The sequence below is a fragment of the Nicotiana tomentosiformis genome, chromosome 7, assembly GCF_000390325.3.
Source record: "Nicotiana tomentosiformis chromosome 7, ASM39032v3, whole genome shotgun sequence".
NCBI classification, from domain to species: Eukaryota; Viridiplantae; Streptophyta; class Magnoliopsida; order Solanales; family Solanaceae; genus Nicotiana; species Nicotiana tomentosiformis.
The window spans coordinates 31,388,304-31,408,972 of record NC_090818.1 but is presented as its reverse complement, the minus strand read 5'-3'; the positions used below and the strand labels follow the sequence as shown (position 1 = coordinate 31,408,972).

Genomic DNA, 20,669 nt, shown 5'->3' with positions numbered 1-20,669 from the left:
AATTGAATATGTATTATTAAAGAAATTTGGTGAGACTCTCACGAGGGGAGCCTTGAGTGGTACTCATTACTGCCCGAGAACTCCATAGATTCCTTCGAGATACTCGCAGATTCATTCATCAAGGCTCATGTCGGTGCCAGAAAGGTACAAGCCCGAAAAGATGACATATTCAGGATCGCGCAGGGAGAGTCCGAATTGTTACGAAGGTTCGTTAGCTGGTTCCAAAAGGAAAGGATGTTGTTATCGGTTGTTCCGGACCCATGGGCATCTGAAGCATTCACTAATGTTTTAAACCCATGGAGTTCGGATGCTTCCCAGAAGCTGAAGGAAAGTCTGCTCGAGTTTCAAGCGACAACTTGGGAGAATGTCACAATGCCGACTCAGATAGACGAGTGTCAAAGGGCCGTTTTCTACCCTACGAGAGGACAGAAGTTCACGGCAGGAGCTTTTGGTCGGTTGAGAAGTTTATCAATGACAGGAGAACCGATCGCGGGTAGAATAACAAACTATTGCAGGATAGGGAGATCCCAGGGTCACGAGGCCCTTCCTATCCAAAGTTATCAGAATATAATTTCAACGTCAGTGCGGTGGAATTAGTGTCGGTCATGAGAGATGTCAAAGAGGCGCGATTCCCGAGACCGATGAGGTCCGATCCCATCCATAGGGACATAAACCTATAGTGTGAATACCATATCGCTAATGGTCACCAGACTGGGGACTGCCGGCACCTCCGTGAAGAAGTGGCAATGCTGTTAAAAAAACGGCCACCTCAGAGAATTCTTGAGTGACCAAGCCAAGAACAACTATGGCCGGGACAGGGGAGACACACAAACCTCGAAAGCAGGAGAGGAACCTCCGCGCCAAATGATCAACATGATCTTCGAAAAGAACGAAATTAATGGGATCGCCTTCTCGACCGCAAAGAAGATAAAAGTAACAATGACCTGTAGCAAGAGGTTCCGGGAAGATGATATTACATTTACGGATGAAAACTCGAATGAATTACTACTGCCGCACAATGACACACTGGTAATTTATTTAAATGTGTTAAATACTCAAAATTAAACGTGTTTTAGTGGATCCGGGAAGTTCCGCCAATATCATACAATAGAGAGTTCTGGATCAAGATAAACTCACATGGATCATTGTCGCGTCAACAAAACTCCTTGCTCGTTTTAATCTCGCAAGCGTGACAACCTGAGGGGAAATTTTACTGCTTAAGGATGCCGAGGGCGTAACAAAGACAACTCTCTTCAAAGTAGTAGATGGAGATATGGGCTATAATATCATCTTAGGGAGGTCATGGCTGCACGAGATGAAAGTTATGCCTTCGACGTACCACCAACTGCTGAAATTCCCAACACCCGAGGGGATCAAGCATATAAGAGGTGATCAACCGGTAGCAAGAGAGATGAATGCGATCTCAGTTTACCACAGTAAGGGAAAGGAACCTGCGGCATAGCAGTTACCGAAACCGGCTTCCGCCCCGAACCAGAGGGAATTCCCCCGGAGACAGAGGAGTCGGAACAACATCAGGTACCAAGGTTTTTCCAAGTACCGAAAGAAACTGACGTAACGAAGTCCACGGCAGAAGAAATGGAGCAAATTGCACTGTTTGAAAAATTCCCAAAAAGGAAGTTCTATTTGGGAACAGGAATGCACCCAAAGTTCAGGTCAGATTTTATTGAATTCCTTAAAATTAACGCTGATTGTTTTTCATGGTCGCACGAGGATATGACAGGAATCCCAACGGAGATAGCCGTGTACAAGTTAAGATTGAACCTGAGCGTACCTCTGGTAAGGCAAAAGAAGCGCCATATCGCAGAAGCAAGGAATAAATTCGTTAGAGAAGAGGTAGCATGTTTACTTAAGATTGGTTCAATCCGAGAGGTAAGATATCCAGACTAGCTAGCTAATGTGGTAGTAGTTCCTAAGAAGAACAATAAATTTCGCATGTGCGTAGATTATAAAGATCATAATAAGGCATGCCCGAAGGCTCATTCCCATTGCCAAATATCAAATAATCGACGCTACGGCCGAGCACGAGTTAATGAGTTTCCTCAATGCCTATTCCGGGTACAATCAGATCAAGATGAACCCGCAAGACCGGGAAAAGACTTCGTTTATAACAAATTTTAGTACGTATTGTTACAAGGTAATGCCCTTCAGACTAAAAAACGTCGGAGCCACTTACCAGCGACTCGCAAATTAGATGTTCAAAAAACAAATAGGAAAAACTATGGAAGTATATATAGACAATATGCTCCTTAAGTCTCTGGATGCAGTAACCACCTGAGGCATATGCAAGAAATGTTTGACACACTGAGGGAACATAATATGAAGTTTAACCCCGAGAAGTGTGCATTCGGGGTCGAATCAGGTAAATTCTTAGGATTTCTGGTCTCTCATAGAGGAATTGAGGTAAATCCCGACAAAATCAAGGCCATAGAGGATATCCCGAATCAACTATCCAACGTAAAGGAAGTATAGAGACTCACAGGCAGAATAACGGCTTTGAGAAGGTTCATTTCCCGATCAGCAGCAGAGTGTCATCGCTTCTTCGCACTACTCAAAAAGAAAAATAATTTCGAGTGGACGCCGGAGTGTCAAAAAGCCTTGAAGGAATTAAAGGAATACTTGTCAAGCCCTCCGTTGCTCTCGAAGCCAAAAGAAGGAGAAACATTGTTAGTCTACCTGGCGGTCTCGGAAGTTGCGGTAAGCGCAGTCTTAGTCCGGGAGGATAAAGGTACGCAATCCCCCACTTATTACGTTAGCAAAAATTTAACGGGAGCAGAAACTTGCTACCCACATTTAGAAAAATTGGCCTTAGCTCTCGTGGTCGCCGCTCGAAAGCTGAGGCCCTGCTTCTAATACCACCCGATAGTCGTGATAACTACATTTTCTTTGAGGAATATACTCCATAAACCCGAGCTCTCGGGTAGATTGGCCAAATGGGCCATTCAAATGAGCGAATTTGACATAGAGTATAAGCCAAGGACAGTGATTAAATCATAAGTCCTAGCTAACTTCATGGCCGATTTCAGCGTGGGACTATTACCCCTTGCTGCCAAAGAGGCAATAATGTTGTCGGAACCGCACAGGCGGAGCTTCCAACGTGAAAGGGTTCGAGCTCGGGATAGTCTTGATCACACCTTCGGGGGAAATCTTAAGGCAAGCTATCAAAACGATTTCTTTAACTAACAATGAATCAGGGTACGAAGCTTTGATTACAGGCTTGAATTGGACCGGAGGCTCGACTCTGAAGCTGTCAAAATTAAATGTGATTCGTAGCTTGTGGTAAATCAGGTCTACAAAATTTTTGACACCAAAGATGAGCGAATGCAGCAATACGTGGTGAAGGTTCAAGCCTTATTATCACGATTCCGAGAGTGGTCAATATCCCACATCCCGAGGTAAGAAAATGCGAAAGCAGATACATTAGCAAATCTGGGCTCATCAATAGAAATCTGAGGACCGGAATCAGGTACGGTAGTACAACTGATGAACTCAGCCTTGGGCACAGATGGTTACTATGAGGTGAATTCGGCCAATCTGGTCTGGGACTGGAGAAACGAGATAATTGATTACCTCAAGCACGGAAAACTGCCCAAAGAACTCAAAGCATCAAGAGCACTGCGCACCAAAGCCGCGCGATACACCTTTGACAAAGGCCAATTATACATAAAATCATTCCAAGGCATGCTGGTTCGATGCTTAGGAGCATCAAAAGCCATCTACGTCATGAGAGAAATCCACGAAGGAATATAAGCCAACCACTCGGGTGCAGGTCTTTGTTTCTGAAATTAGTCCAGGCAGGGTATTATTGGCCTCGTATGGAACTAGACGCCAAGGACTTTGTACGAAAATATGATAAGTGCCAACGCCACGCACCACTAGTACATCAACCAGCGGAACCACTGCATTCAATTCTGTCCGCGTAGCCGTTCATGAAATGTGGAATGGACATTGTCGACCCGCTACCACCGGCTCCTGGAAAGGTAAGGTTTCTTCTAATTTTAACTGACTATTTTTTCAAATGGGTGGAAGCAGGTCCTTATCAAAAGATCGGAGAACGCGAAGTGGTCGACTTTCTGTAAAAAAAACATAATTTACAGGTTCGGAATACTGAAACAGATTGTATGTGACAACGGGCCATAATTTATCGGCGCAAAAGTCACAAAATTCCTCGAAGATTTGAAGATAAAAAGGATTACCTCTTCACCCTACCATCTAAGCGCAAACGGCCAAGCGAAGTCAACAAACAAAACAATTGTGCAAACCCTAAAGAAAAGGTTGGAAGCAGCAAAAGGAAATTGGCTCGAAGAATTACCTGGAGTGCTATGGGCCAACCGAACAACGGCCAAGTCAATCACAGGAGAAACCCCTTTTTCCCTTGTGTGCGTCGTAGAAGATTTGATACCACTGGAAGTAGGGGAACCAACTTTAAGGTATTTATAGGAAGACGGAGAGTCAAACAACGAGGGAATGCTAATCAACTTAGAATTGCTCGAGAAACATAGGGACCTGACACATGTCAGAATGGCAGCCCAAAAGCAGAGGATGGAGTGGTATTATAATCAAAGAACCAACCTTCGTTATTTTAAAGTGGGAGACTTGGTCTTGAAGAAGGTGACTCAGAACACCCGAAAACTCAATGCCAAAAAATTAGCCTCTACATAGGAAGGCCCTTACCGGGTTTTGGCTATCACCGGTAAACGGTCACACGAGTTGGAAAACCGCAACGGAGACAAGTTGCCCAGCAACTGGAACGTGGCTCATCTAAAAACATATTAATGCTGGCAAACAACAGTCAAATGGAAAGCAGGGGTTTTAACGAGTCAACGACCACAAGCATACTATAAAAACAACAATAATAAGGCCTTTGATGACAAGGCAAACAAAATAAGTCAACACTCATAGACGATAAGGTAATTTTTGCTTTGGTAGCAAATTCCCACCGGGAAGTTAAGTTTGCTACCGAACAAAGGTTACATGATAGTTCACGAGCACAAAACACTAGAGGATTGTTAGGTATTCTTTCGCTCGACAGCATGAATTCCTAAGGGGAAAGCAAAATATATTACCGACCGAAGGGTTGACGTAGCAATTAATCGGTGGAACCTTCGAAGATACAAGACTTCTAGTGTTCCAATTTGCATTCTTCCCATTCGAACACTAAGGGATAATGATTTGATTACAAGGCAACATTGAATGCCACATCAACCGAGAACTAAAATCTGGCAAGGCAACATTGAATGCCACGTCAACCGGGAACGAAAATCCGGCAAAGCAACACTGAATGTTACGTCAACCGGGAACAAAAATTCGGCAAGGCAACACTGAATGTCATGTCAACTGGGAACAAAAATCCGGCAAGGCAACACTGAATGCCACGCATGATCGGGACTGGGGACTGCACAGCCAGCCCCGAAGAAACAAGTTATACAAGAGAGCCACAAGTCATGGCAACTTCTTTTTAGCAAAATGCCTATGTAAACTATGAAAACGGAAGGAATGAAATGAAATCCTTTTGCTTTTATCTTGATTCTTGTCTGCACGATGAGCTAATTTTGTCATTTGAAAGTTAAACAAGTACTTCAAATGTTAGTGCCGTAATGAACAGGAGACATCCTCTTCAAGAGCACCGTAAACATAAGAGGGCCCTCTCTTATAAAAACCCTCATGTTAAAGGGTTAGTTTCTGAAGAATATAACCTCGGAACCAAAAATGCTATCGGGGAAAAATACACCCGAAGCAGCATATAAAAAATACGCAGATGCCAAACTTGCGCAAACACTTATAAAAACCCTCATGTTAAAGGGTTAGTTCCGAAAGAGTCTATCCTCAGAACTAAAAATGCTATCGAGAAAAAATATACCTGAAGCCACATATGAAAAAGACGCAGAAACCAAACTTGCGCAAATACTTATTGAAACCCTCATGTAAAAGGTGATAAGTAGGGATTTTAACCTGTTATTTGTTTTCTTTTACTTGTGTTTAGGGCCAAAAATGCGTGAAGGTATTCCCGGAAACTAATGTAATATGCTTGCTTGCAGGGATTGTTCAAAATGAGCCAAAGGAGTCATAATCAACTCATAAAGGAGTTAAAACTTGAACAAAAACCAAGACTGGGCCAAAAGATGTGAAACGCGGACCGTACAAATATTGTGCAGCCGCGGAAGCTACAACGCGATCGTGAGCACTATTCCGAGGTCCGCGAAAGGAAGATTCAGAGAGATGGATTTTTGGGCTAAAACATGAACACGAACCGTGTCAAAAGGGTGCGGCCGCGAATGTCCCTGCGCGGCCGTGATTGGAATTATGCGGACCGCGGTCGCTAAAGTTCAGAGAGCTTACATTTTAAGCAAAAACAAGAAGTGCGGTCCGCGTCAAGATTATGCAGCCGCGGAAGTCTCCTACGAGACCGCGATGGAAATTATGCGGTCCGCAAAACCTAGATCCAGAAGTGAAGAACGCGGACTGCGATCAGAATTACGCGGCCGCTAAAGTAGGAGTGCGGGCGCGGTTAGAATTACGCGGCCACGTAACTTTCGTAGGGGTAGTTTTGTCCGAAAATTTTAGCTTAATATAAGTAGAACTTTTGTCATTTCTAGGTTATGTTGTGTATTTTGCTGAGCACGTGAGACAGTTGGAACTTCCCTTTTGGGCATTTTTGTATTAGATTCACAATATAACATTAGATTTTCATCTTTTAATATAGTATTATGAATTTTATCCTCTTTTCATCTTTGAGTTCTGTTATTTCTATGAGTAGCTAGACCCATAGTTAGGGTTGTGACCCAACCCTAGTGTGGGTATTTAATGGGTACTGAATTTTAGGGCTTGAATGTTTATGGGTTAGTGATACTTAGCCTAGTTCTTGCTAGAATTGTAGAATTAATGGTTGCAAACACTGATTCATGCCTTTATGACTTGGTCTCTTCTTGAGTAAGAGGGATTAAGTCTAGAAAAACTAGGCTAGCAAGGAATTGGGGTGAACTCAAGAAATGGATAGCCCCAATTAAAGGGTTAAACCTAGAGATAGTAATACCCTACTTGAGCTAATATCACAGGACTTTCATGAATACCCATTTGGACTTGAGAAAGCCAAATTGGGCAAAATAACTCAAACTATCGAGAGATATAGAGTGAGTACTTGGGTGTGATAGCTATATTATGATCCCAAATTAATCAAGCTTGCCCTAGATTCTTGCTACCCTTTAGATGTCCACCTAGGCGGAAGTCACTACCCTATTCCTTTTGAACACTTGAAAACCAACATAAAAAATATTATACTTAGCTTTAATAATTGCATACAATAAAATAGAATTAGAAGTAGAATCAAAACCAAAATGTGTGGAAGCGTAATTAGGAACAAAACACACATCTAGACTTAGATATAAACCTAATTCCAAATCAATTAACTCTCTGTGGATTCGATCTCAACCTTGCTGGGTAAAACTGCATCGACCATCCTCGCTACTCAATAGTAGTGCAGGCTTGGACCCGATCAAAAGGGATAACTCTCGGAGACAGCAGTGAATCACAGAAAATGCAACCGAGACCATATGCAGAAAAGCAGGAAGACATGCACAAGGGCGAAAAAACTTGAACAGATATCCGAGCAAAGAAAGACTCAGCCATATAGTTGAGCAACAATACCTCTTTATTTACAGGGATGTACCAAAAAGAAATACAAGACAGGGAAAGGAAAAGCTAAACTACATCATCTCCAAAATCAGAAGGAAGAGAAGTATCTGCATCCCCGGGAGCAGTAGCCGATTTATCGATGGCTCAACATCTTTCCCAGCATGATCTTCGGCATCATCGCCTTCCGATTCCTTTTCAGTGTCTGAAATATCAGAACCAGAATTAGAAGAACCTCGAGCATCAGACCGCGCTGGGAGTCCTTTATTTGCAGCCAACTCAAGCTCACGTGCCTTAGCAATTTCGACATTAATATCAAAAATGCGAGCTTTGTCTCCTTCCAAGGTATTTCTCCTCATGCTATACATGACGTAAGTTTTTTCAATAATGAGGGAAGCCTCTTGGCGCCTGAGTCCTTCTTTGAGTTGAGTGATCTCGGCAGAAAGATTGTCCCGAGCAGATCTAGCAGATCGGAGACTGACATCGAGATCATGGAAATTTGAATTATAGAGCCTGTTGTGCTCGATAGTTTTCTTATACTTCTCCTCCAACCGGGCATGTCTCGCCCCCGCGGTAGCAAGATTTCCGGCCTTAGAATTCAAGGCTGCTTCTAGATTAGTTATCTTTTCAGCAGTAACAACCTCTCGATCATTGGAAGCACGAGTGACATTTTGGAGCTCATCCCATTTAGCCTTGACTTCATCAAAACCGTCCCTCAGTGGCACAACTTCTTGGCTAAGGGTTACCACTTTCTGCTCACTTTGATGCAAACGGGATTCCAAAACATTGGCCTCAGTGTCCCTGGTTTCTAGTTCCGAAAGGCAAAGAACAGTTTGGTCCCGTTCCGCCAAAAGTTGATCCCATTCAGAAGAGAGTTCCTCCTTCTCTCATATTAACCTTTGTAGGCCCTCAGAAGCAAGAAAATTGGTCTGCGAGATAAGAAGAGGTAAAACTTAAAAATGTATTCATTCAGAAGCTGAAAAATAGCAGAAGAAGAAAGAAACATACGTTGCGGCATTATGCATGGCATTATTCACCAAACACTCTCTCGAGAGTGTCTGAATCTTTTCCCAATCCTTCTCCGAAGCAAATGGTTTCAGATAATTTGCAAGCTTCACAGGCCGAGAAAGAAGGTTGCACCCGGTAGAGATCGAAAGGGTAACATTCCTCCTCCTCTGAGGATCGTCGGAAGGGGCAGCATAATTTTGCCCCAAATTCCCATGAACAAGTGACTGTGAGAGAAGAATGTCTTCCGCACAGTCAGGTGCGGCTGATAGAGGTGATATTGTTTGTGGAAGCATAAATGAAGATGGAAATGATGTAGCATCAGCTGGTGGCGTAGAAGGGGGTGATAAAGCTGGTAAGGGAGAATGACGGGAAACATCTGCATCGAAGGCAGTACTGGTTGTTGGGTGCTCAACAACCAGGGATGACAAGGACCCAGTACTCTGCCTCGTAGTACCGGGCACAACAATTGAGGCCCGGGAATGAGAGTTGGCATTTTCCACCAAATCAAACTCTCCCCAAAGTGCCGAGACATCGTCCTCGGCGGATGTGACTACATCAACACGTTGAGCATTCTGTTGAGAGGATAATGATAGTTGTCTTCTATGAAGAGAATCTCCCTCATCACTAGCTTCTTCATCATAAATCACTACGGTGTCTATGACCGGTCCGTAGGGAGGACCGGCCAACGTCGGCACCTGGGATGATTCGGGGGTATCAACTTTTGCCCTTTTATTCTTCTCCCCGACCGCAGAGGAACCCCTTCTTTTTGATTGCTTGTTCTATGGCTGGGGACTCTGTGAAGAAATATTTGTGCCCGGAGTAGGCCCGGAGGCACCTGTTCGAGCAAGATCCTCTTGGAGCAGCCTCGCCGCATCAGCAGGGTCGGCCAAAACATCCTCTTCAGGGATCTCGATTAAGCTCGGGGGTAGACCTGATTTGACAAATAATTCAGGAGATTTAGCCAAATTCCACATATACAAATACTAAAGCAGAGCAAATTATGTTTATCATGATTTTTGGCCTTTCACCCGTATCTGATAGATAGTTCTTTCCACAAGCGAATTTGGGGCGTGGTAACATCCATGATCCTTTGTACCCACCGGTCCAAGCCTTCTACCACCGGTGGGACCCATCGGGTCGCTATAACATACATGAGTCAAATGATTAATACAAGCGTGGAAAAGCATTTAGGAGGAGCGTATTGAATGAAACTTACGAGAGCGGTTCCAAGTAACCGAAAAGGATGAAGCCGTTGTCGGAATAATGTTACCGGAGGCAATTGCAACGAACCGTTTCATCCACCCTCGGTCTTTGTCATCATCCATGCTGGATATCAAAGCATGGTGACCACACTTGCAGAGATTTATCATCACCCCCCGGAAGACTTTGGGGGAGTACAAATTCATCATACGAGCCAATGATAACTCTTCTTTGGTTTCCAGACACAGGCACCAAAGATAGGCGACCATCCTCCACACAGAAGGATTTACTTGCGCCACACACACCTGATAACGGAGACAAAATTCCGCTATCACAGTATCAAGTTCTCAGTTCAAAGAAAATGCACCCAAAGTAAAAGGGTACGTATAAAAATATGTGAAACCCTCTCTGGGAAGGGTCACTCGCTCCGATAGATCAGGAGCGATAATGTCCAAATCTTGGCAGCAACAGTCTTCCTTCACAGTAGAGATACTGGAAGGACGAATGGAAGATGGGTACCTGCTAACCGCCCATGTACGAGGGCTATCGGTGAGAAATTTCTCCTCCAAATCCTTCAAAGTACTAAGACTTCTAGGGATTATGGAACTTATTGTTAGAGGAACGATAACCGGCAAAAGGCATGCTAAATCATAGGAGGACGCATGTTCTAGGCATTAAATGCGGAGGGTCAGGCATCTAATCAACTGTCAGTAACCTTCAAAAGGAATTTTAGTAATTCCCGCCAAAAGAAGATTCTCACCAACTTTCCGGTAACACAAAGTTATGTCACCGGAAAGTAGGGGGACTATCTGTATTGGATAAAATATGTTACGATACGTGGCCAACAAAGAAGGGGACGCGTGGAATCGAAGCCGGGAGGACAGAAAACTGGCACATCTACCTACTGTATCACCGACAAAGGCAAGTCTATAAAGACATTAAGCACGATGCGCCACGTAGCATTTAATGAAGAATATTCCATAACATTAAAGAGTAACGGCTAATTACAGGAATTTAGGCATTTATGTTTACCATTAGATTTTTATTACCGCACTTCAATAATTACCATTATGGGTGGGCCCAACCATTACACCCACTGAGCTATAAATAATAGGCTCAACGATCATTGTGAGACATGATTTTCTAGACATCAAAGAATTCTTCTAATACAACATCTTGATACTATTTTTCTAGCTGGTTGTTCTTATCATCATCGTACCCGGAAACTCTATACCCGAGATCTCCATATCTATCGTTTTATCTACATTTGAGCTAAGTATCTTGCATCCAAATTGACTAATTCATTATCTTATGGGATAAAATTGATTCATTTGTCAAGAAACCACCTACAAATTCAACTGTACCATTTCCGGGTAAACAGTAACAAGCACTTACTTCAAAAGAATATATCATTTCAGATTTAAATTGTTTTGATAATAATAAAAGAGCATACATTAGCATATTTTTAACAAAACACAATGTATAGCAAAGTGGGTTCAATAACTTCCAATTTGAAGTAACAAAGTAGATGTTAGCACTGGAGATGCACCTAATTAACCACTAACGAAATAGGTATGAATTGTATACCATCTTCAGTACTATTAGGACGAGAAGAGTGTCTGAATGTAAATAAGAACACTTGGAGAGAGTGAATAGAATATCCACAAGTTGCGGTGTGTAGTGAAAATATCTTGTGGTGAATACTTAACTGCATTGGAGTTTATACCTAATTAAATTATTAACCTTAAATCATCAAATCAAAGTAAAAATGCATATCATTTAATAACCATGACTAAAATGTTAAAGATTGAATATCCAATTCTCCTCCGAACCCTTGATCGATTGTTTTGGAAGGAATTCACTTTTCCTCCACTTTTCTTCCCTCCATTTCCCATTCACCAATATTTAATCCCAACAATCACCCACTTGAATGGGGAATGGCTATAAGACAAAGGAATGCACGAACGAGTATGTGATTTACATGTAAAGATTAATTGCATCTCGATAAGTAGGTTTTCCTTTGAACTTTTCGAAGTGAACTTATATCAGATATACTCGGTCAATCGGTAGATTTGATATCTTTGAACCGTCGAGTTTTGTTGTATACCTAGACAACACAAGTCACACAATAAACCCTAAACCATCTATGGTTCTCACGGTTGTGTTCGTTTCAGCCATGAACACTGCCTGATTTCATGAGTGCTTAGAGAATGGGCCTTTACTTTCATTTCCCTTGAAGCGGCTTATACTTCACACTCACATAGGTGATTTCTAAACGTGTAATCCTATAGACACACTATCTAGTCATATCCTGCTAGACTTAGTAAATCATTAAAAAGCTTTAAGCTTTATTGACTCATCAAAAAGCCTTAATGCTTTACCTTGATTTCTGAACATTGTCTTCATCACGAGAATGGGTTGAGTTATTTGACAATGTTGAACTGTCATTCATAACTTTGTTTGATCTCTTTGAACCTAGTTCTTGGGATCTCCAGTCTGTTAGGTAAAGTTATCGCCATGATGACTTGTCCTAGGCCTTAACCCCATTCCCTTCGATGATCTTTCAAGTGCCTATCTTGATAGGCCTTTTGTAAGTGGATCTGACACTTTATCTTTTAACTTTACGTAGTCAATCGTGATAATACCACTAGAGAGTAGTTGTCTAACAGTATTGTGTCTCCATCGTATATGACGAGATTTTCCATTATACATATCGCTCCCTGCCCTGCCTATTGTTGCTTGACTATCACAATGTATACATATAGGTGCCAAAGGTTTGGGCCAAAATGAAATATCTTCCAAGATATTCCGGAGCCATTCAGTTTCTTCACTGGCCTTGTCTAAAGCTATGAATTCAGATTCCATTGTAGAACGGGCGATACACATCTGTTAGGATGATTTTCCAGTGTGTTTTACAACCATTGAGTGGTTCGCAGTTCATCAGAGTTTTTGGTACCAATACACTGTTGAGTTAAATCGTTCTATCGTGGGAGGATAATATTCCAGCACCTCGGGTACTTGAGAAAATAATTTTCTTAAGTATACACTGTGCATTCAGTGGTCTCGATTTATTCCTTTCAGATATTATTTCGACATTATGTTGCTGCTAACTTTCTGTTTTTGTTTTCTGTTTCAGAAAGATTATTGTTTCGTTATTTATTATAGTAATACAGATACCTAACAGAATGGAGGCTAATCGTTGAGCTCACTCTGGCTTCGCGGGGCAGGTCGGGCCCTTATGATTGCGAGCTGGAGCTTCCATAGCTTAGGGCTATAGCAATAAGAGGGCCCAACAGAAATAAAAGTCGGAATAACGAGCGCACGCCTGCTTGTGTATACATGAGATATGTCTTATATTCATTTATTGTGAATTTTCTGTATTCATATACTAGCTCGTACTATAGATGGCCTTATCTTGGTTGGTCACCTTAAGTTGCCTCTACAGCTGTATGTTGCTTGTTATCCTCCTTTGGAGGTAATTGGTAATTTTTGTTCAGCTACTCAATCTTCTTGATTGTGATATGTTGCCAATTGACATAACTAGACTAATTGTGACATGGGAATGATGATTATATTATTACATGTCTAAAAAGGTTAGATTATATCTGCAAGTTAATGAAATTGAAATGTGCATCTAAGCCTAGTAATATAAGATAAAAGGCTGGATTTTACTTTGATACAAGAAATCTAGTAGTCACATGATTTCAGATTCACAGTACAAAATTAAGAATATTAAAAAGAGAAAAGTAATCAAAAGTGGGATATAGGGAATCAACCTAGCTAAGTGTGTGAGTTGGAGTTGGATCACGTTGAAAACTTATGCAAGTGATCCAAGAAAATTTGTACTTCCCAACGTACACTATACTACAAAAATTGAGACAATAAACAAATAAATAAAATGAATTATAAATGTAAATATGTAATGCTCTGGGGTAACAACAAATTTGGTAGCTCTGATCACATGAAGTCCCAATTCCCCTACAAACTAGTAAAATCCACCCACTATCGTATTATTTTCTCAATATTGTTGTGACTAAACTTTTTTCGAGTCGAGGTCCATCAAAAATATTTTTTTTTTATCTTTATAAAATAGATGTAAGACTTTAAACTCTACTTATAAAATTATACTAGGTTTGATGTTATTGTTGGTGGTGATGATGATACTGATGGATGCGATAAATTTAATCATTTTCACTCAAATATTATATTTATACTAATAAATTCACTTAATGTATATAATCCCAAATGCATTAAGCGAAAAAAAAATTGATTCAAAATTTATAAATTACCCCTCTTAGTCCCCTTCCCCACAAATCAACATACTATTTCATTAAATTATTCTCTAAAATATTTGACTCTCCAAACCGCCGACTCATGTCTCCTTCCTGGAAACACCACTTCACTGCTACTCTCCAAATTTGCAAGCCACGTCATTAATTAAAAATTTAAAAAGGAATTATTGTGGGGCTCAAGGTAGGGTCCATACAAAAAAAAGAAGACACGTGGAAGCATGATTATTGGATACAACCTTAGTAGAGAGATTAATGTAAGGGAAGAAAGAGGAGGGTTGCACATGGGGGTAGTGTTTGGTTCGAGAAATTCATGTGATCACATGTGCTTTTCTTCTGTTTTTTCACTGTGGACCCCTATCACATCTGCGTCCCTATCCTGTTTTCCCTCTAGCCTCCCGCACCCGATCCAGCTGCCTCTTTCCGTTCCTACTTCCTACTCTCCTGTTTCACTGCCGTGACCTTCACTTGCTAGGATGAACGTGTTAGATTTATGTAACATCTGATTTCTTTTCTTTTCGTTTTTTTTTCCCCATATAAAATCAATTCAACTATGTGAATCGTTTCTACCGGAAAAAAAAAAAAATTGAACCTGATTTTCAAAAGAATAAAAAAAGTGAAACATCTCACTGCGAATTGTTTTAAGATTTGATTTAGTACTTCTATGTTCTATTTACTTTGATGTTACTCAACATTAACTAAAAGTTCAATTTAATAGTAAAAACAAGATGTTTTATACTTTATTTTAATTAAAAACTATATAGACTTTACTACTCTGATACGAAAATGTTAAGTATTCAATTATGATATGTGTTTCTTTGTACTCACTCATTCTCACTTGCTTGACATTCTTTTATTTTTTCGTTCAAAAAAGACTAATATTATGTTAATTTTTATTTTGTCATTTACAATTGCCAGGAGACACATGTCTTGTTATCAGCTTCACTTAATACAAACAAGTTTGTTTAATACAAGGATACATTTGATATTTTATACACATCTAACTAATGTGTCAAATATTTTTATTTGTTTCTCATTTTCTGTCCAGACAAATTGAGACCATACATTAAGGTAAATAGCTACAAATATAGACGTGGGTTTCCCTAGCATTGGCGCGTGAAATTTCAGGCCGTGACAAATCAATATCCATCAGGGGTTTCAAAAAACCAAAAGCCCAATAAAATAAGGTAGGCCCAGCTTCGTTGGCAATTAACATTTCTAGAACTCATAACAATAATTTAACAGTCACCACCTCCACCTTCCCCCTATAAGCATCCCTCTTCTTCTCCTTCTCTTCTCCTCTCTTCACAATCTCCCCCCCCTACCCCCCACCCACCCAAAAAAAAAAAAAAAAAACTCCTCAACAAACCAAACCCAAAAAAGGGAACAATCCCTTTCTTTTCTTGCAAATTCATGGAGAGTAGTTGTAAGAGTGAAGAAACAAGAACAGCATTAGCCACATTATCAAGAAAAGATCAGAAAATCACTCAAAAAAACTCCAAGAGGCAAAAGAGGATGAGAAATAATGTGTTGAAAGAAACTAGTAATAGTTGCAATACTGATAATGCAGGGAAAAATCAAGAAGAAGGTGATGACAAGGCTGAGGTGGAGGAGAAAATCTTGGCATTACAAAAAATAGTACCAGGAGGAGAATCACTTGGTGTTGATATGCTCTTTGAAGAAACTGCTGGTTATATTTTGGCATTGCAATGTCAAATCAAAACACTCAAAGTTCTTGCTAGCTTTGTTGAAGGTTCTGAGAAGGAAAGGATGAAACTTGGAGGTTGATGTTAAACTTTTTTTTTTCTTTTTTCTTTTTTCTTTTTCTCATGCTTGGTAAAAAAGGACGGTGAAGATATTGCGCCTTCATGCAGGGTACAAAAAAGATCGCACCAAAAAAAAAAATGATGTAGACAATCTATCCCAACGACCATTTTCTTCTCATGCTTGGTATTGGTACATCTTGGTTGTCCATCAAAGTCCAAGTTAGCTTCTTTTTTAATTTATTTTTATTTATTGTTTTGCCTAGAGACCTAAGGACAAGGGTTGGTGAGAATTAAACTTGCACCATTACTCAATTGTTTGGTTCTCTTTTATTTGGATCTTAGGGATTTGAGATAGGGATTAATTAATTTTATTTTAATTTAACTTCTCCATAATATTATTCTGCCTAAGTGTTACAACTTTGGATGGAAATCCAATAGGGATATGTATGAATTGGTTGGAGTCTTTGGGAGACATTTTTTTGTGGCAGTATTAGTAAATGCAGATACATAGGAATGTCCTTGGATCGTGTAGTATAGAAATGTGATGATAGGAATTTGGTTTTTGAGTACATGATTTGGAGGTATCTCCAGTTCTCCTTACCAAGAAAATGGACCTCGTTGTCTTTCTCTCTCTTTCTGTTTTAGTTTTTAAAAAATATGGAAAACATAAGTTGTGAGTTGTGGGAAGTGATTTTAAAGGTAACTTTTTCTAAACAGAGCCAATTTTGTGACAAATGAGGAAAAGGAGATAAGACCATGGCAAAGTTTTAATCACAATTTTGCGCACAGTCCATCCAGCCAGCAGATAAAGATTAAGGTAAATGTGCCATTTTAGATCCAAAAAATTGGCATTATAAAACATAAGAAACGTTAAAGAAATTAATTTTTGGATTGAATATGGGTTAAATCTATGAATCATGTGATGCAGCAAGCATTCAATTTACCAAAATAGACAGGTGATTTATACGAGGCTACTGAATTATATACAGGTCATATAACAACAACAAGAACATCGTATAATCCCATAAATATAAATGTGGTTTGGGGATCGTGGAGAATACATAGTTTTATCCATATATACACAATTTCCGATATACTTATAAGCCACATGATAGAAGGTTTTTTTGAAAAAAAATAATGATAAACTCCCCTGCGAATGATGCCTGCGTTGTTATACCACGTGTAATACAACAAAGAATGTGCCCTTATTCTATTGCAGAGTTTTGAACATGAATATATGGAGCTCAATTGTTCACATGGAAAACTGGGCTGTGTGATCCATTTCACTAGTGGGGTTTTCTTTGAGGCCCATATAGTTAGCTGCGTGTTAGACAATTATATGAAACTTCAGAGGAGTAGATATTGTACTACTACTTATCTTTACTTCGTAATATCTTAATGGCTAGCACAAGTTAAATTCGTTTTTCTTTATTCAAAGTGCAAATGAAAGGAAGACTAGAGTTACTGGTCCTTTCATTTCGAAAGAAGACAAAGTATTGTATAGGTATTACGTAGCATCAATCGCATTCTCCACTAATTACAATATGAATTTGATTTTATTTAATAGAAAGAGATTTTTCAATCCGAGAAGCAGGTAATATATTAAATGGAGTTGCCTAAAATTCAAATGTTTTACATAAATTGAATATAGGTGCCACTTAAAAGGCTTTGTCGATGCTCTACTATATGGGTCAAATGATTTTATGAGTCTTTACAAACTTGTTTTTAGTTTTATGAACCTATCTCCTTTTTTTTTTACATGAAAAATTTACTTTTAAACATAAAAGATCTATTTTTTTTTTATACATAAGAGATCTGAAAAGGGATATTTCCTTAATTTCACCACATGGATTTTAATATTTTCTCCTTTCCTAATTTACGGAGCTTGACCGTTTCAATGTAGTTCGAGACTAGAAAGTTTAGGCCCAAAGCAAACATAAGACACATCACGTTCCAAAAGGTATGTGGCATTTCAAATTGTCATGGGCTAAAATTGTGATCACAGCCCTAAAACCGTACTCTAGTCCATTTCGATATCTGCATAATGGTAAGATTATGACATTTCTTGTGACACTTTTTTATCGAGAATTTGACGCCGTATATCAAACATAGCCTACTAATTGGCCAAAATTAGTTAAATCATTTTCACTTATTTGTATCAAATAGCAAATAAATATATATCACAAATAATAATGTGCATATATTATTACTCTCTCTTTGTTATATGTGAAGGTGTGTATTTATCAATGAAGAATAAATATAGGGAGAGAGAGGGACAGTGAGACGATAAAGAGACAACAAAGAGAGATAGAGATGGGATTAGGGGAGAGAGAATAAATAGAAAAGTAGATTTTTTAGAAATTTGACTATATAATGCTAAATTTTTGGACCGCCTTTACCAAACATAATCTAAGCACGAAAAGTTGTCAATTCCTATTACAGTCAAAGCTCTCTATATCACTATTGTTTGTTCTGATATTTATTTTTTACTTTTATAGTGAATTGTTATTATACACCTATAACGATATTTGACATTTAAATATTTTTTAGATGTTATAAACAAAAATTATCTAAAAATTAATTTTCTAATGTTACATAAAAAAATAAAGAAAATATTTAAATTAAATACTCAAAAAATATACATATTTCACGAATTAAATATTAAAAATGACTTATACATTATTAATAAATTCATAACTAAATATACACTAATTATAAAATCTAAGGAACATATTTTAAAGCTCCTAAAAGGTTAAATTCATTCAATATTGATGGAAGAACTCTATAATTGTAGCTTGTTACGTAGATTCCAGTCTCTACTAGCGATATAATGCTTGAATTGACGAAGATTTGTGTCCAAACTTTCAGCAAAAAAATATCTGATACCTTTCCCTTGAAGACAATTTAAGAGTTTAACAATTGAATATTCTATCTCAATCTAAGTAGCAGTAGTTTGAGGTCAAAATTTTTAAAAGTTTGAGGTCAAAATCTTTAAACTTATTATTGGTGATCTTAGAGATTTTACATAGTTGCTATAGAGGGATAATTTTACAAAGAGCGTACTGCTATAAAGATGAATATAATTTTTATAGGTAAAAAACTATTACAGAGGGGTAAAGTCTAACATAGAAAATTAATTTTAAGAAAAATTTACTTTTATGATAAATAAATATTATATAAGGAGTAGGTAATCATCATCTTATGTCAATTTCTCATCTTAGTTTACAAGGATTACCTCATCAGCGCTTGGACTTATTGGGCTGCCCAATTAACCGTACAATCACCTGGCCCAATAGTACAGCCACCAATGCATAGCAAGGTTTGGTCTCAATAGCTTTTTGCACGAGTACAGCACAAAAAAAGTCATAATACACCGTCCATTCTACAACAGTAACACGTGTCCTCCATCGGCGCCAAAACTGAGATTTCATTTCATTCTTTCCTAACAAAAAAAATCTGTTATTCCAAAAAGATATATTTTCTGATTATTCTCTTTCTACAACCAAAAACCCTAATCCTTATTACAAAGGTTCTTCTTCTTTGCTGTTTGATTTTTTCACGCTGTTTTTGGCTGCTGAAGTAAATTGCAATTCTATTTATTCTCCATTTTCAACAATTTTGCTTATTATTTTCAGGTTTGACTATGGCGGATGAAAACATTACCAACGGCGAGGTTTATGACGATGCGCCGGTGGAGATCGCCGTCGACGAAACATCTGACGCTGTGTCGAAAACCTCTGCACTGAAACAGAAGATAGCGGCGCTGGAGCAAGAGAAATCTCAGCTTCTTCACGAGAACGATGTGATCAAACAGAGAATCGAGAAACTGAAGAGCTCAATCGAGGAATCTCAGAACGAAAAATCCGAATTGCTGAAGAAGGTGGAAAACTTCGAGTCGGAGAACAAGGTTTTAGGATCAGTAGCCGCCAGAGCCGCCGAGCTGGAAACTGAAGTCTCTCGCCTTCAACACGATCTCATCACGGCTATGAATGATCTAGAAGGCTCCAATTCCGAGCTCTCAGGGGCAAAATCGACATTAGAGGGTTTAAAGAGCAGCGAAAATGAGAAGACCGTGAAACTGGACGCTATTGAGAGCGAAAGGAATCTGTTATTATCGAAGTTGGAAAAACTAGAAGCGAGTGGAAATAATCAGAGAGGAGAAGTAGAAGTGAAAGAAGAAGAAATTAGGGGATTAAAGAAGCATATTGAGGAACTTGAGGGTACTGTTGTGAATAATGAGGAATGGGAAAAGGAGAAGAAAGAGCTTCATATGGTGAAGGAGGAATTGGAGAAGAGGGTTAAGGAAATGATTGCGAGAGCAGCTGAGCTGGAGAAGAAATTGGAGGAAAAAGAAAAGGTTATTACTGAAAGGCTTGTGGCTAGCAATATTAATGGCATTCCTGTTGGTGATTATGATAAGGTTGGTTATTTTGGTGCTGAAGTGAATTTGCCAGTGGTGGCTGCTTCATCAGTTGTTGCAGTTGCTGTGATTGGAGTTGTTTGCTATCTTAAATACGGACGAACAGCGTAAACCCTTAGCTTGGTCTTAAATAAGTTTACAATTTTGATAGCGCTTTTATTATCTTGGGCTATTAGTTAACTTTTTGATCTTACTCGATAATAGATTTAAGGTATTATGGTTATTAGCTAGTGTTGTTGAAGTATGTTTATTCGCTAAGCTGGAGTTGATTGACATATTTTTATTGGTGCTTCTTTACTCATTTCCAGGAGTTTGAATACAATGGTTTTGTTGTTTTTG

At 39.2% G+C, this 20,669-nt stretch overlaps 2 protein-coding genes across 2 annotated transcripts; both read left to right on the top strand.

Moving 5' to 3' along the window:
* The first annotated feature begins 15,447 nt into the window (after positions 1-15,447).
* LOC104093022 (transcription factor PAR1) lies at positions 15,448-16,303 on the top strand. The gene is made up of 2 exons (XM_033655328.2): positions 15,448-15,927; positions 16,019-16,303. The coding sequence occupies exons 1-2, from the start codon at positions 15,558-15,560 to the stop codon at positions 16,132-16,134; spliced, it is 486 nt and encodes a 161-aa protein (XP_033511219.1). The 5' UTR covers positions 15,448-15,557; the 3' UTR covers positions 16,135-16,303.
* Positions 16,304-19,287: 2,984 nt separating this feature from the next.
* LOC104093023 (peroxisomal and mitochondrial division factor 2-like) lies at positions 19,288-20,669 on the top strand. The gene is made up of 2 exons (XM_009598732.4): positions 19,288-19,439; positions 19,546-20,669. The coding sequence occupies exon 2, from the start codon at positions 19,554-19,556 to the stop codon at positions 20,439-20,441; it is 888 nt and encodes a 295-aa protein (XP_009597027.1). The 5' UTR covers positions 19,288-19,439; positions 19,546-19,553; the 3' UTR covers positions 20,442-20,669.

What these genes read in the sequence shown, in the direction of transcription:
- LOC104093022 (XM_033655328.2), top strand. Translation starts at nt 15,558, where the DNA reads ATGGAGAGTAGTTGTAAGAGTGAAGAAACAAGAACAGCATTAGCCACA. An exon ending in GGAAAGGATGAAACTTGGAG is followed by an intron (nt 15,928 to 16,018) that starts GTTGATGTTAAA and finishes GCCTTCATGCAG; the next exon opens with GGTACAAAAAAGATCGCACC.
- LOC104093023 (XM_009598732.4), top strand. Translation starts at nt 19,554, where the DNA reads ATGGCGGATGAAAACATTACCAACGGCGAGGTTTATGACGATGCGCCG.